At 42.2% G+C, this 14,294-nt stretch overlaps 1 protein-coding gene across 1 annotated transcript in view; it reads left to right on the top strand.

Moving 5' to 3' along the window:
* The first annotated feature begins 586 nt into the window (after positions 1-586).
* Positions 587-14,294, top strand: part of LOC126262567 (uncharacterized) — a 392,135-nt gene continuing 378,427 nt past the window's right edge. The window contains exon 1 of the mRNA XM_049959273.1: positions 587-666. Coding sequence (XP_049815230.1) covers positions 606-666 — 61 coding nt within the window. The 5' untranslated portion in view covers positions 587-605. The remainder of the gene's footprint in view (positions 667-14,294) is intronic.

The following is a 14,294-nucleotide window of genomic DNA, read 5'->3' as shown; positions in this document are numbered from 1 at the left end:
AAAACTGGTGTACGGTACCGGTATTTTACTCATTATTCTGAGCTAAAATACCAGTATCGGTTTTAACTGGTCGATTTTTTTTTTCCATTCCTAGTGCAAGCTCCCATAGTTTGTCGGTTTTAATGATTTTCACACTGTATACTTGACCGCAGAAACCAGGAGTGGCGTAGCGACAATATAGTTAATAAGTAATAGTCGTTCTCATTTTACTTGTCTTCCAGGCGCCCCAGTCGTAAGAAGACAGCTCCAACTACACCATTTCTAGAAGGACGGATAAATGTGTAGCGATCCGCCCTATGACCTGTCGGTCTGCTCTCGCAGTTTCTTTTCTCACATCGGCAGCTCACAGCGCAGAAGCAGCAGCGTTGCAACGGGACGGTAAAAGGCATCGCGCGCCGTCTGCTGGGCTGGACGTTCGCCGCGGGCGCATCACCGCAGTTTGCGCTCCCGTTTCTCTTTTTTCTCTCCCGCCCCGGAGGGACACGCTGTAAGGCGGTGTGCGCAAGCGCACGTGTGTGCGCGTTCGGCGACGCGAGCGCCAATGTTTTGTTGCGGCGACCGCGGAGTCGCCGGCAATTCAGTACGTGCCGAGCGGGCATGTCGTCATGACGCCGATGTCGTCGCTCCTGTGGCTTCTGCTGCCCGCTCTGTTCGCCGGCGTCGCAGGTACGTCTTCGTGCAGGCGTCTACCCAGTACTGATTCTCTAGGTCTGAAGACCGCCATAGCTCAAAGACTTGCGGCTGAATGGACTAAATATATTTAAGTAAACATGTCGGCTGCGACATTTTTTTCCTGTGCGTTTCCTGTATACCGTGAAGTCAACTTTTCCCTTTTTTTATGTTGGCTACAAAACCTGTTTCGTGAAAATAATTTTTTTTCGACCAGGATCATTTGGGTAACGGTAATGATGGTAGTAATGTTTCATCTTTTAGCTTACGTCCAGTAAGCATTGAACTGGCATGGTGGATGCGTTTATGGTACCTAACAGTATCTTTATCAAAAAGATCTATTAGTTTCATTTCTTTAGAGACGATGAAAAATCAAAGAATTTGATAAGAGACTTTTGTGTGCATAGCATTTCTTTGCTATTTAACGTACTTCCGGGTACTTTTTGCATTGTAGAATTGTTTCAAAGATGCTGCTCAGGAATTTAAATTTTTAATATTGTTAAACAACAATTTATCTTTACTGTGTAATCGAGATGGACACACCGTTACCAAGTTACATCTACATTACTTACTATTTAAAAAAATATTTATAATACAACTTCTCATTACGATACGACATTTACGATGTTGCAGTGCCTGTGTTATTCTGATTACGATACAAAGTTGCTTTGGACATGAATTTCCCATTAATCTGAAATACTGTTTGAAATTTTGTATTTATGAAGCTGAGGTCAGAATCATTATTTTATGTTAAGCGATCTGCCTAATATCTGGACATTTTATAGTAAGAATATATGATTTATATAGTAAGCAAATAGCGACAGTATTTTGCATGTTCTTAATCCATTGTAATCAGAATTAAATCTAGTCATAATTGGAGTCCTAACAAGAAAAAATCGAATCACATCATTTGACTTGAAGCTTTATCGACTACTCAAAGAAAAACATTTTAGTATAGTACAGAATTTCATCACCATTCTTGTAACAAAACCTCCATTGTTGATAAAATGTTAGGGTTTAACACCTACGTAGCTTTGCGTACAGCTCATGGTAAATTATTTAACAACTCTGCAACTGCCGCTAAGCTCATAGAAATACTACGTTAGACAAGCAATAGTAATGATTTACGGTAGTCACATTACTTTTATATAACTGACAATTAATTCAGGTAACCATTAAATAGAAGAACGGTGCTGATATATTTCCAAATACGCAAACTTCTGACATTATTACCTACCTAATCGGTAGATACTGTACTACTTGCAAACAAGAAAGTATGTTTAGATATATATAAAGGGTATAACTTGTAAAAATTATACAGGATCAAACGAAAAAAAGATCAAACTTATGTATTTCTGCTCATGCACCGTAATCATGTGTTCCTTCTCCTTATCTATGGACGTGCTGGAGCGTAGTGAAAAAGATGACAACATACGCTTTATAGTCGGTACGCTTTCCCCAATATTCATTGTTAAAAACCATTAGAAAGGCAAGATCGCACAAAAATTTTTTATTCAAGACGATGGGTATCAACAGTGTGAGCTGTTATCTTCAGGTCTCAAACTTTTTTTGTAGTAAAACATGCTCATTTCACATTGAATCTCTTGCAGAAGATGTCTTGAATAAATAATATTTTATGCGATCTTGACTTTTGAATGGTTTTTAACAGCGATATTTGGGAAAGCGTACCGACTATAAAACGTATGTAATTATCTTTTTCGCCGGGTTCCAGCACGCACACAGATAAGGAGAAGGAACGCGTGATTACGGTGCATGAGGAGAACATCATGAGTTTGAATTTTTTTCTTTTGATTGCATATAATTTTTATAAGTTATACCCTTTCTATATAGCGGATCATACCTTCTTGTTTTGCCAGCAGTACAGCATCTACCGCTTCTGTAGGTAATAATGTCAGAACTTTGCATATTAGGAAGTGAATCAGCAGCGTTCTTGGCTTTTGAATGGTTTTTAATAATTAAAGCTCATAATGACAAAATTCAATCAATATTCAATGCTTTTCTTCGAAAAGAAACTTGTCCATATTTAGAAATTCAACGTATTTTCGTACATGGTTATAAAGTTGTTCACAGGTGAAAGTACGTAAGCAGAGCAGAAAGTAACCCTCCTATGTCGTTTCTTGAATCGACTTTCCTACGTGTGCTGTATGAGATGTTGTTAAAAGAATTACACTCTTGAGTCTAACATATTCTAATAGATGCATGAAGTCGTTTAAGATACCATACAAATCATAAAGTAGGGTGGATGGACATGGTCTTACATCCCCACGAGAATATCCAGTGTCTGCCAGTGTCAGTCTTCGTTGTGTCACCTGGCGCTGAACTAGATTAGCTTCCCTTTGCAGATTCATAATTCTCGCAATGATTTTAGTCTCTGGAGACAAGATCGTTAGAATACTTCAGCAATTTATCGTTGTACTGGTTAAATTTATAAAACATATTGCAGCGTACACTTCTGTGGTACCGTTAAGTGATGTAAGGTATAAATCCCTATTAGCACAAACTGCTGACTTATCACTTTTCCAGATACCACAATCCTATAGTAACATTTTTTCTTAATATTTCATAATACCAACGACTCATAAGTCATCATTAACATCTAATTTCCTCGAAGAATTTGTTAAGTAAATAATAATGTGTTTCTCTGCAATAAAATATACATTCATCACTTTAAGTTATAAAGCACTACCCCGCAACTTGCTGTATAACGTTGATTGTTTCTGCACATTGTATAGGGTTCAATTTCACGCCGTCAGTGAAATCGTTAAAAATGGCACATGAACTTGATTCGGAGAAAGACGTGAAAGAAATTGTCCGAAACCTTGTTGAAGAAGCTGCCCCACTATTTGCATGGAGTCCTTCAGGGATACCGCGCACAACCTAGTGTAGAGTGGCTGCACAAGGTATTCGGTTCCTCGATATTGTGTATCCAGCATCTGCCAGAGTTGACCTTTGTTGCGTTGCCTGCCGACTGTGGCGTTCCTTTAACTGTTCGCTGACATTTGTTTTATATTACCAAAGTTGTAAGCTTTTGCAGTTAAGTAATTGGTTTAATGCAGTACGGCATAACGGTCAAATTGCAGCAATATACACGTTTACGAGGACATTGCATGCGAAGCATATTTCGGTATTAAAACAAGCAAGGAGAATCTGTTTTCTCAATACAAATTAAGCATCAAACACGCTTGCGGTATGCCGTTTCAAGGTAACGACACATTGAAAATTTATCACAAACTTGTCACTTTATCATTCAATGTCAGTGTTGAGCAAACAGATTCTTCTCAAAAATGGTTCAAATGGCTCTGAGCACTATGGGACTTAACATCTGAGGTCATCAGTCCCCTAGAACTTAGAACTACTTAAACCTAACTAACCTAAGGACTTCACACACATCCATGCCCGAGGCAGGATTCGAACCTGCAACCGTAGCGGTCGCGCGGTTCCGGACTGAGCGCCTAGAACCGCTAGACCACCGCGGCCGGCCAGATTCTTCTCGTTTGTTTTAATACCGAAATATGCTTCGCAGAAGTTTCTCCATTTTCAGTGGGTAAATAATACTAAGAGATTTACTGAAAATAGAAAAACGTCTCGGAAAAGATTTTAGGTATTAAAATAAACAAGAATTTGTGTTTGCTCAAGTCAAAATCACATTTCCGTATTACATATTAGAAAGCAAACGCGGACAAAAGAGCTTCAACCACAAGAAGATTTACATACAGAGTGTTTCACTTTTAAAGTGACCGCGAAAACATCTGCGTGAGAGTAAGATAACAGGATTAGTAGTACAGATCGAAGTCGATTTAAAACCAACATTTAGAAAAGAACTTCAAATTCTAGATACATTACATTAGCCACGTGATTACTTTGCATTTTTCAATTCTGTAACCTTTGTAAACTGATTGTTTCGGCAATACGTTAGACTATGGAGTCATAGAATACTTATTCTGTGAAATGGTGAAGAATCATTTGTATTTGGTATATAACTGGCTTAAAATACAGATTTGCCGCTCAAATAAATCGTTAAGTTCTACATACTTGCCAATGAGTCGAATGAATGTAATTTGAAATTATGTGAAACAAACCTCCGATTGAAACTTCCTGGCATATTAAAACTGTGTGCCCGACCGAGACTCGAACTCGGGACCTTAGCCTTTCGGGGGCAAGTGCTGTACCACCTGAGCTACCGAAGCACGACTCACGCCCGGTCTCACAGCTTTACTTCTGCCAGTATCTCGTCTCCTACCTTCCAAAGTTTACAGAAGCTCTCCTGCGAACCTAAAGAGCACTTGCCCGCGAAAGGCAAAGGTCCCGAGTTCGAGTCTCGGTCGGGCACACAGTTTTAATCTGCCAGGAAGTTTCATATCAGCGCACACTCCGCTGCAGAGTGAAAATCTCGTTCTGGAAACATCCCCCAGGCTGTGGCTAAGCCATGTCTCCGCTATATCCTTTCTTTCGGGAGTGCTAGTTCTGCAGGTTCGCGGGAGAGCTTCTGTAAAGTTTGGAAGGTAGGAGACGAGATACTGGCAGAAGTAAAGCTGTGAGACCGGGCGTGAGTCGTGCTTCGGTAGCTCAGATGGTAGAGCACTTGCCTGCGAAAGGCAAAGGTCCCGAGTTCGAGTCTCGGTCGGGCACACAGTTTTAATCTGCCAGGAAGTTTCATATCAGCGCACACTCCGCTGCAGAGTGAAAATCTCATTCTGAAACCTCCGATTATTTTTGGATTAATGAAATATGGGGAAATAAAAAAAGAAGGGTTTGTCGATGATGCTATAATTCTGTCAGAGAAAGAAAAGGACTCGGAGAATCAGTTGAACGGAATGGATAGCGTCTGGAAAACAGGTTATTAGATGAACAAGGATAAAATTAAAAGAATGGTAATGAGGTGTAGTCGAATTAAACCAGGTGATTATGAGGCAGTTCGATTAGGAAACGAGACACCAAAAGTAAGAGGTAAGTTCGGCTGCTTGGGGAACGAAATTACTGACTTACTGACTACGGTCGAAATAGACAAGATACAAAGTGCAGATAGGCAACTGCAAGAAAAATATTTCTGAAATAGAAAATTTGTTAATCTCAAATATAAATTTAAATGTTAGGAAATCTTTTCTGAAAGTATTTGTCTGGAACGTAGTGTGATGTTTAAGTGAAACGTGGATGATAACCAACACAGCAAGAAGAGAAAAAAGTTTTTTAAATGTGGGTTTTATAATGGAAGAAGTATAGGACGTAAAAATTATACAGTAGGCAGGTTGAAGTGGATGAAGGTTGCTGTAATTACGCAGAGAGGAAGAGACGTAGAGACGTAGAATGTATAGACTACAGCGTGAAGCATCGAACCAGGCTTGAAACTGAAGACCACAGAACAGACATTTGCAAATTTACTACATCAGCAGGATGATGAAGTTTGGAGATAAAATACGTGTAGAATGCGACAGACTTACATTACAAGCAAAGGTCAAAGTCAGTCCCATAATCGGGCACAAATTCGAGAATTCTGTATTGGCGTCCTGGACAACTTAGTGAAGCACGGTCTTTGCCGTTAACGGTTTGCCTCCGGGCGTCCCACCGAGCTGTTGTTTCCGTTTTATGGGAAATATTTTCATGTCCGACCCAGCCAGTTCCTTCAGGTGCTGCGAGTTTGTTGTTATGCGTATTTGCTGCCTGGACTCCAATCAGGGTAACACTTATTTCACAAGACTTTCTGCTAACGTGACGTCATTTCAACGACACACGCAATATCGATAACCGCAGGTATTGCTATTACTTTGCGACACAGAAGAAAATGAATTGTTTTGCGTCTTATTTCACTCGCAGAAGTTTTAGCTGTCCTTTTAGGTTCTTGCCCAAACACACGCACGGAAATCGCCAAGTATTTATGTCATCCTCCGTTCTCTAATCAGACGGAAACTGAAATAAAATCGAAGATAGTAGAACATACTTGTGTTATAGTACAAGTAATCCCCAGAATATATTAACACCACTACGATGAAAGGGGAAAACAAATTTACATGTAGTGTGATGCGAATCTACATCCCTAACTCGAGAAACCACAACATTATCCACTAAAATAGCATCTCGCTGTGTGCTATTGGTCTCCTATCTAGGTTATCATGGTACCTCTTGAAAGGTTATATCTTTGCTGCATTATTAAATGAGTTTAATGACATGTTTGTGATAAGTTTTCAATGCGTCGTTACATTGTGAAACGGCATATCGGAAGCGTGTTTGATGCTTAATTTTTAAATTGTTGACGATAACGACTCACTCCTGAGAGAACACTCTTATATGAAAGCATTGAATGTCGATAAATCATTATTTGATTTAATTAAAACAATAATTATAATAAATCGTACCAAAAAACAAATGTCCCTGCAAAGTGACTCGATCCTCTGAATCTCTGATTACCGTTCTGTACTCTTTCCCCTACGCCAGCCGCTGCGTGGAAACTACATAAACATAAATGAAACATGCCTCGTCAGACACATGCCAATCACGCTGTTTTTTCTAAAATCTTGCCCGTCGGAGCTCTCACTGCTGTCAGTTTCATTTTTGGCTAAGCTCTGGATATGCCATAAATTTGGATGATATCAGTGACGACGCATAAGCCGGCAAGGTAGCTCAGCGTGTTCGGTCAGAGGGTTAGCTGCCCTCTGTAAAAAAAAAAAAAAAAAAAAAAAAAAAAAAAAAAAAAAAAAAAAAAAAAAGACTGAGTTAATTGATCAACAACGAACTTAAACGGATGTCTTACGACGTCCGCCCCGAGCAGATGCAACGAACAAAATCGAAGAAAATGAGATTAAAAAAAACTATAGGTGCGGTTCTCTTGTTAGAGGAAATTGGAAATTTGTGGTAAGGACTGTTGTGTTGGCAGAAGAGCCAACATCGTATTACTAGTAGAGGCCGAAATGCACGCGTTTTAGCTCACGCAGAGGGAAGAACTATACTGACGTGAGGTCTGGAATATGACAAGGAATGAGAATTCAGAAAGCGGACATAATTAGTTTGATACTTAACTTTAATCCATTAATGATGAACGTCGCTCTTGACGGTACGTGATTCACAATATTATCTGTTCAGAATAAATTCTTGAAGAATATGGCACCTTGCTAGGTCGTAGCAAATGACGTAGCAGAAGGCTATGCTAAACTGTCGTCTCGGCAAATGAGAGCGTAAGTAGTCAGTGAACCATCGCTAGCAAAGTCGGCTGTCCAACTGGGGCGAGTGCTAGGAAGTCTCTCTAGACTAGACCTGCCCTGTGGCGGCGCTCCGTCTGCAATCACTGATAGTTGCGACACGCGGGTCCGACGTATACTAACGGACCGCGGCCGATTTAAAGGCTACCATCTAGCAAGTGTGGTGTCTGGCGGTGACACCACTAGGACTATGGGACCAAACTGCAGAGGTCATCGGTCCCTAGATTTACACAGTACTTAACGTAACCTAAACTAACTTACGCTAAGGATAACATACACACACCCATGCCCGAGGGAGGACTCGAACCTCCGACGAGGGAGCCACGCGACCCGTGACAAGGCGCCTCTTGTTAGGTGAATGCCTTCGCTGTATACCTGAGGAATGTCAATAGTCGTGCTGGCACAACGACTCGTGTTATAACATTCGTATGACGTTACGTGGCAAACTTGACTCTTTGAGGATTGTATTCGATTTTATTCGTAGGAAGTGTCAGGTGTATGTCTGTGTCTTGTGGATCACAGCGACGTGTGCTTGTACAGTGGCCGACCGCAGTGGCCGAGCGGTTCTACGCGCTATAGTCTGGAACCGCGTGACCGCTACGGTCCCAGGTTGGAGTCCTGCCTAGGGCATGGATGTGTGTGATGTCCTTAGGTTAGTTAGGTTTAAGCAGTTCTAAGTTCTAGGGGACTGATGACCTCAGATGTTAAGTCCCATAATGCTCTCAGCCATTTGAACCATTTGCTTGTACAGTTTAGTAGGAGTATTTCGCGCCGAGGGAGAGAGTGTCATCCGGTGCTGCCGCATAGCCTTCTTCATCTCCTTTTCCCGCTTTTCTACCGGGTCGGCGTTGTTATGTATGCTTTGTCAACGTTAGTGACAAATTGTGGCTGGGTGCCCTCCCGAACGTCGGCCTTCCCACAGGTACAGAAAATTGTGTACCCCATCTGTCTGCATCTTGAGAAAATAGCATGTTCATGTGTGAAAATGTTTCTTCTAAAAATTTGTGTATCGTGTATCTGAGAAGGAACACAGTGAATGTGAGGTCGCAAAACGCCAATGATGTTTACGTCGTTCGAAGCCCCACATATTGTCTTACATGCAACCACAGCATTCTCTGCTAGTGGCAAGCAGGGGCGATACAGAAAGAATCCAATGGTGAGCACAGTATGAGCCTAAAGAGCGTAGTTGAACAGCTTACTTGAAGAGTAACTCACAACAATGATACAGTGCTAGTGGTGTTGATACAAAGCAGAGAAATGACAACGATCAACAAAGCAAAAATTGCATTACATCTTCAACAACAGTTGCCGAAGTCGTCACTTCATCAGAAAGGAACACAAGGAATTTCGCACAGCGAGAAAGAAGTGGCAGGTAAAATATTAGCTTTTCTCGAAGCTGAGTCAGTGGAATGTGTGGTGCCGCATACACAAGACTGTGCGAACAATGTATATGAGGAGTGCAATGATAATGATATGTGCTTAACAAGTCGAAAGTCTTCATGTGTCGAACCAAGTAGTTAATCGTCATTGTCGGATAGAGAGCCAGAAAACGAACATAATTACGTACGTGGAATATCATCCGCAGCATAGGGAAAAAAACAGATTTCGAGTAATACCGCAGCAATATGACAGAGTTGCTCTTAAGAAAAACTACAGATATTCAAGGAAGCAAGGTTCACTTGGTACAAAAACTGTTGTTTAGGCGTTTTAAGGATGCACGATTCAATATACAGGATGTGCATGATAGTGACCTACCACGTTATGCACATTAAATTGCGCACGACATAGGTTACAGTGATTTCGAGGGAAGTAGCGCATGGTTGCATAACTTCAGTGCTTCAGTATAGGAAGTTGTAAGATAACGAAATTTCAAACAAAGCTTCAACCTGACGATACACAGCAAACTGCGGAATCGGGCCGAAAACTTGTAGATGAGATAAGCAAATTTATCCTAACAATTTACCGACGAATTTGTTTTCAGCTTCGACGAGTCCGGATTTGAAGAGGAAGTGCTTCTGAAAGGAATGCTGAAATTTAAGATACCATGACAGTCGTATCAAGATCAGCTAACATTAATGCCTTAAAGCATTCGCATACAATTATGTCGACTGTTTACCTGGATGGTAAATTGGCTGGAAAGTTGTTCATTGTGTTGCGAGTAGTTGGAGGTGCTCAGCCCCATACAATTCTTTCTCATACTCGTGATCTTGAAAAGGCCGCAGGGAATGTTTATGCCACAGCAACCAAGAGTGTGCTTTTGGTCAGTAGCTGGTCAAATTAACTTGCTTTTGCTTGATTCCTGACCTGTGTATAAAAATCATACCGATTTAGAGCAAACCATCTCTCCTAAAAAGTGTATGACTTTGCAGTTCATACCACCTGGAACCACTGGTCAAATTCAGCCCATGGATGTTTTTTTCCTTACCTATACAACGTATTAACGCAATATTTGCAGCTACACCTTCAAGCGTAGCCAGTTTCATGACAAGCTCCGTGACAGACTGTTTGGTATTCGGTTGCACACCATCACATTCCATAAGTTCTCAACAAACCGTTTCACCAATATGATTCTGTAGGCATTCTTTATGAGTTGATACCTAGCTGAACGTCCTGCGCGGTTTTTTGAGCATTTCTTAAATATCGATGATGTCCATTTTGTTAACACAACAGTTTCAGATTAATCTTACTAAAGCTTGAACTTGCGACCTTGCACCCAGGTTTTTTTTTTTTTTTGTGAGAGAGGTGGTGGGTGCCAGCCCAGTATCCACCAAGTTTGGTATTGAAAGACTCCTAAAACCCACATATGGGCTGACTGTCGCAACAACCCTCATCGGCAGTCTGCTAGGAAGATCCGATCGGGAACAGGCTTGTCTCTCCGAGCCCTGGAAGCGATGCGTTGATGCACTCGCGTATCCCGGCTGGCCCACAGGCACATAGCATACCCCTCTCAAACAGCACCGTGGGGATGGCCAGGGGTAAAGGCCCAATCTGTCGGACGGATTGTCATTAATGGTGTCACTAGCCCCATTCAACGAGACGCTGTGTAGAGATTTAGAACTTAAGACTTGTTTATCAGGAACTGTACACCATCTCCTGTTTTCCCTTTGGCAGCCAAATAGTAGCAATACCGTCTACCTCCTTATCGAGTGCTGCTGCACAGTGATCTTGACTACGGCGATGGTCAATTAAAACCACTGTTAAATTGTCGACATCAAGGTGGTACGTGACCACAAAAAATGGCTCTGAGCACTATGGGACTTAACATCTATGGTCATCAGTCCCCTAGAAATTAGAACTACTTAAACCTAACTAACCTAAGGACATCACACAACACCCAGTCATCACGGTACGTGACCACACAGTAGACGTGATGAAAGAAGATCGTGGTATATTCGGTCAAGTTACTGTGTCTCGGTAAAAATGAAGTTTTGTCTAACTTTGTCATTTAATAAGGTAAAGACGTCACTGCTTCAAACTAATTAAGGAGTAGCTTTAAAGTTACACACCAGTGAAAAGATCGCGTCATTTCTCTGTAGCAGTGCTTTGCTTTTGAAGTGGAATCAATGTCAATCTGCTCAATGTAACTTTCTCACTTTTATTCTCAGCACGTAAATCGATACTTGAAATTTGAAATTTTCACTTACTGGTTTGCTGTGTGTGACTTTGCATGTATATAATGGATATACGTATGTATTTGTGTACGTTTGTTCGATACGTTCTCCTACTACTGTACCGATTTCAATCAAATTTTGTACACATATCACTAACCGCCTGGAAAGAATCGCTTTGGGGTTAAAAACCATCTAACTGTCACTTAGTGACTTCCAATAAACTTTACACATAATTTCGTACCTTTGTGAATTTTTTCCTGGCTGACAACCCCCACAAAATGACGAAAGGAAAAAAGTCCATCGTTTGTTACATTTTCATTGTTCATGCAGTAAAACTGCCACATCAGGCATGACTTCGTTACTACCAACTGTATTCGTGACATATTTAGCAGACAATATTCACATATACCACCTAATGTACTTGCAAAATTATATCATTTTACGGTACGTAGTTCAGGGGATATGATGTCATAAACATTGAGGTGCGTGAAAACGAAACTGATGGACGAAATTCGCAAGAGATACAGGTGAACTATCTGTACAAATAGATGTCAGATTTATGTGAGATGTGCGTATGAAGGCAACGCAGAGGGTAAAAAGCTTCACCCAAACCTCTGGATCGATTTCAGCCAAACTTTGGACGCTACGCATACTACTTACTATCTGGAAAGAAATACTGTGGGGATAATTACTAGCAATCTCCTATTGGGGTAGGGCTGCTAACGTGGGGAATGAAGCAGTAGGAGAAGATGTACAGAGAAAGGAAAAAAGAAGAAATAGGCAGCGATAAGGGGGTGGATGAGTTGGACAGAGAGAGGTGGGAGGGGGAGATGATGAGAGGGGAAAGGAGCAGATGGTCAGAAGGAACAGCAGCAGATGAGATGGAAAGAGAGAGAGAGAGAGAGAGAGAGAGAGAGAGAGAGAGAGAGAGAGAGAGAAGAGGAGATGGACAAAGAGAGGGTAGAGGGGGAGATCGACATTGAAAGGAAAGAGGATGGGAGTTGAAGAGAGCGGAAGAAGGTGATGAACTGAGAGAGAGGAGGAGGAGATGGACCGAGAAAGGGGAAGTAGGAGATGGGTAGAGAGGGATAGAGAGAAGTGGGGGGACAAGTGTGGAGAGAGAGCGGAGGGGAGATAGACAAAGAGAGGAGAGGAGGAGATGGAAAAAGGAAGATGGAAAAGCAGATGGACAGAGGGGGAAGGAGCAGATGGACAGAGAGAGGAGGAAGGAAAAGAGGGGCTATTAGAGGACTGGAATAAACACATGCCCACCAACGATGGGTAGTCTTCTAGTTTATATACAGGGTGAGTCAGGAGGGGTGATAGTATTAGTGATTTTGAACAAAAACTTCATATGGACGTATTCCGAATGGTTTCCGAAATAGAACACATTTAATATCACTTTTGTACGTTTTTCTTGAATAACTCCGCACCCTCCAGCGAAACCGTGTCGCAGTACCCAATTAAACTACACTACTGGGCATTAAAATTGTTACACCATGAAGATGACGTGCTACAGACGCGAAATTTAACCGACAGGGAGAAGATGCTGTGATATGCAAATGATTAGCTTCTCAGAGCATTCACACAAGGATGGCGCTGGTGGTGACACCCACAACGTGCTGACTTGAGGAAAGTTTCTAACCGATTTCTCATACACAAACAGCAGTTGACCGGCGTTGCCTGGTGAAACGTTGTTGTGATGCCTCGTGTAAGGAGGAGAAATGCGTACCATCACGTTTCCGACTTTGATAAAGGTCGGATTGTAGCCTATCGCGATTTAGGTTTATCGTATCGCGACCTTGTTGCTCGCGTTGGTCGAGATCCAATGACTGTTAGCAGAATATGGAATCGGTGGGTTCAGGAGAGTAATACGGAACGCCGTGCTGGATCCCAACGGTCTCGTATCTCTAGCAGTCGAGATGACAGGCATCTTATCCGCATGGCTGTAACGGATCGTGCAGCCACGTCTCGATCCCTGAGTCAACAGATGGGGACGTTTGCAAGACAACAACTGTCTACACGAACAGTTCGAGGACGTTTGCAGCAGCATGGACTATCAGCTCGAAGACCATGGCTGCGGTTACCCTTGACGCTGCATCACAGACAGGAGCGCCTGCGATGGTGTACTCAACGACGAACCCGGGTGAACGAATGGCAAAACGTCATTTTTCGGATGAATCGAGGTTCTGTTTACAGCATCATGATGGTCTCATCTGTGTTTGGCGACATCGCGGTGAACGCACATTGGAAGAGTGTATTCGTCATCGCCATACTGGCGTATCACCCGGCGTGACGGTATGGGGTGCCATTGGTTACACGTCTCGGTCACCTCTTGTTCGCATTGACGGCATTTTGAACAGTGGACGTTACATTTCAGATGTGTTACGACCCGTGGCTCTACCCTTCATTCGATCCCTGCGAAACCCTACATTTCAGCAGGTTAATGCACGACCGCATGTTGCAGGTCCTGTACGGGCCTTTCTGGATACAGAAAATGTTCAACTGCTGCCCTGGCCAGCACATTCTCTAGATCGCGCACCAATTGAAAACGTCTGGTCAATGGTGGCCGAGCAATTGGCTCGTCACGATACGCCAGTTAATTCTCCTGATGAACTGTGATATCGTGTTGAAGCTGCATGGGCAGCTGTACCTGTACACGCCTTCCAAGCTCTGTTTGACTCAATGCCCAGGCGTATCAAGGCCGTTATTGCAGCCAGAGGTGGTTATTCTGGATACTGATTTCTCAGGATCTATGCACCCAAATTACGTGAAAATGTAATCACATGACAGTTCTAGTATA

Source organism: Schistocerca nitens, chromosome 1 (assembly GCF_023898315.1).
Source record: "Schistocerca nitens isolate TAMUIC-IGC-003100 chromosome 1, iqSchNite1.1, whole genome shotgun sequence".
Lineage (NCBI taxonomy): Eukaryota > Metazoa > Arthropoda > Insecta > Orthoptera > Acrididae > Schistocerca > Schistocerca nitens.
Note: the sequence above shows the minus strand (reverse complement) of the source record. Positions and strands in the feature narration are given on the sequence as shown.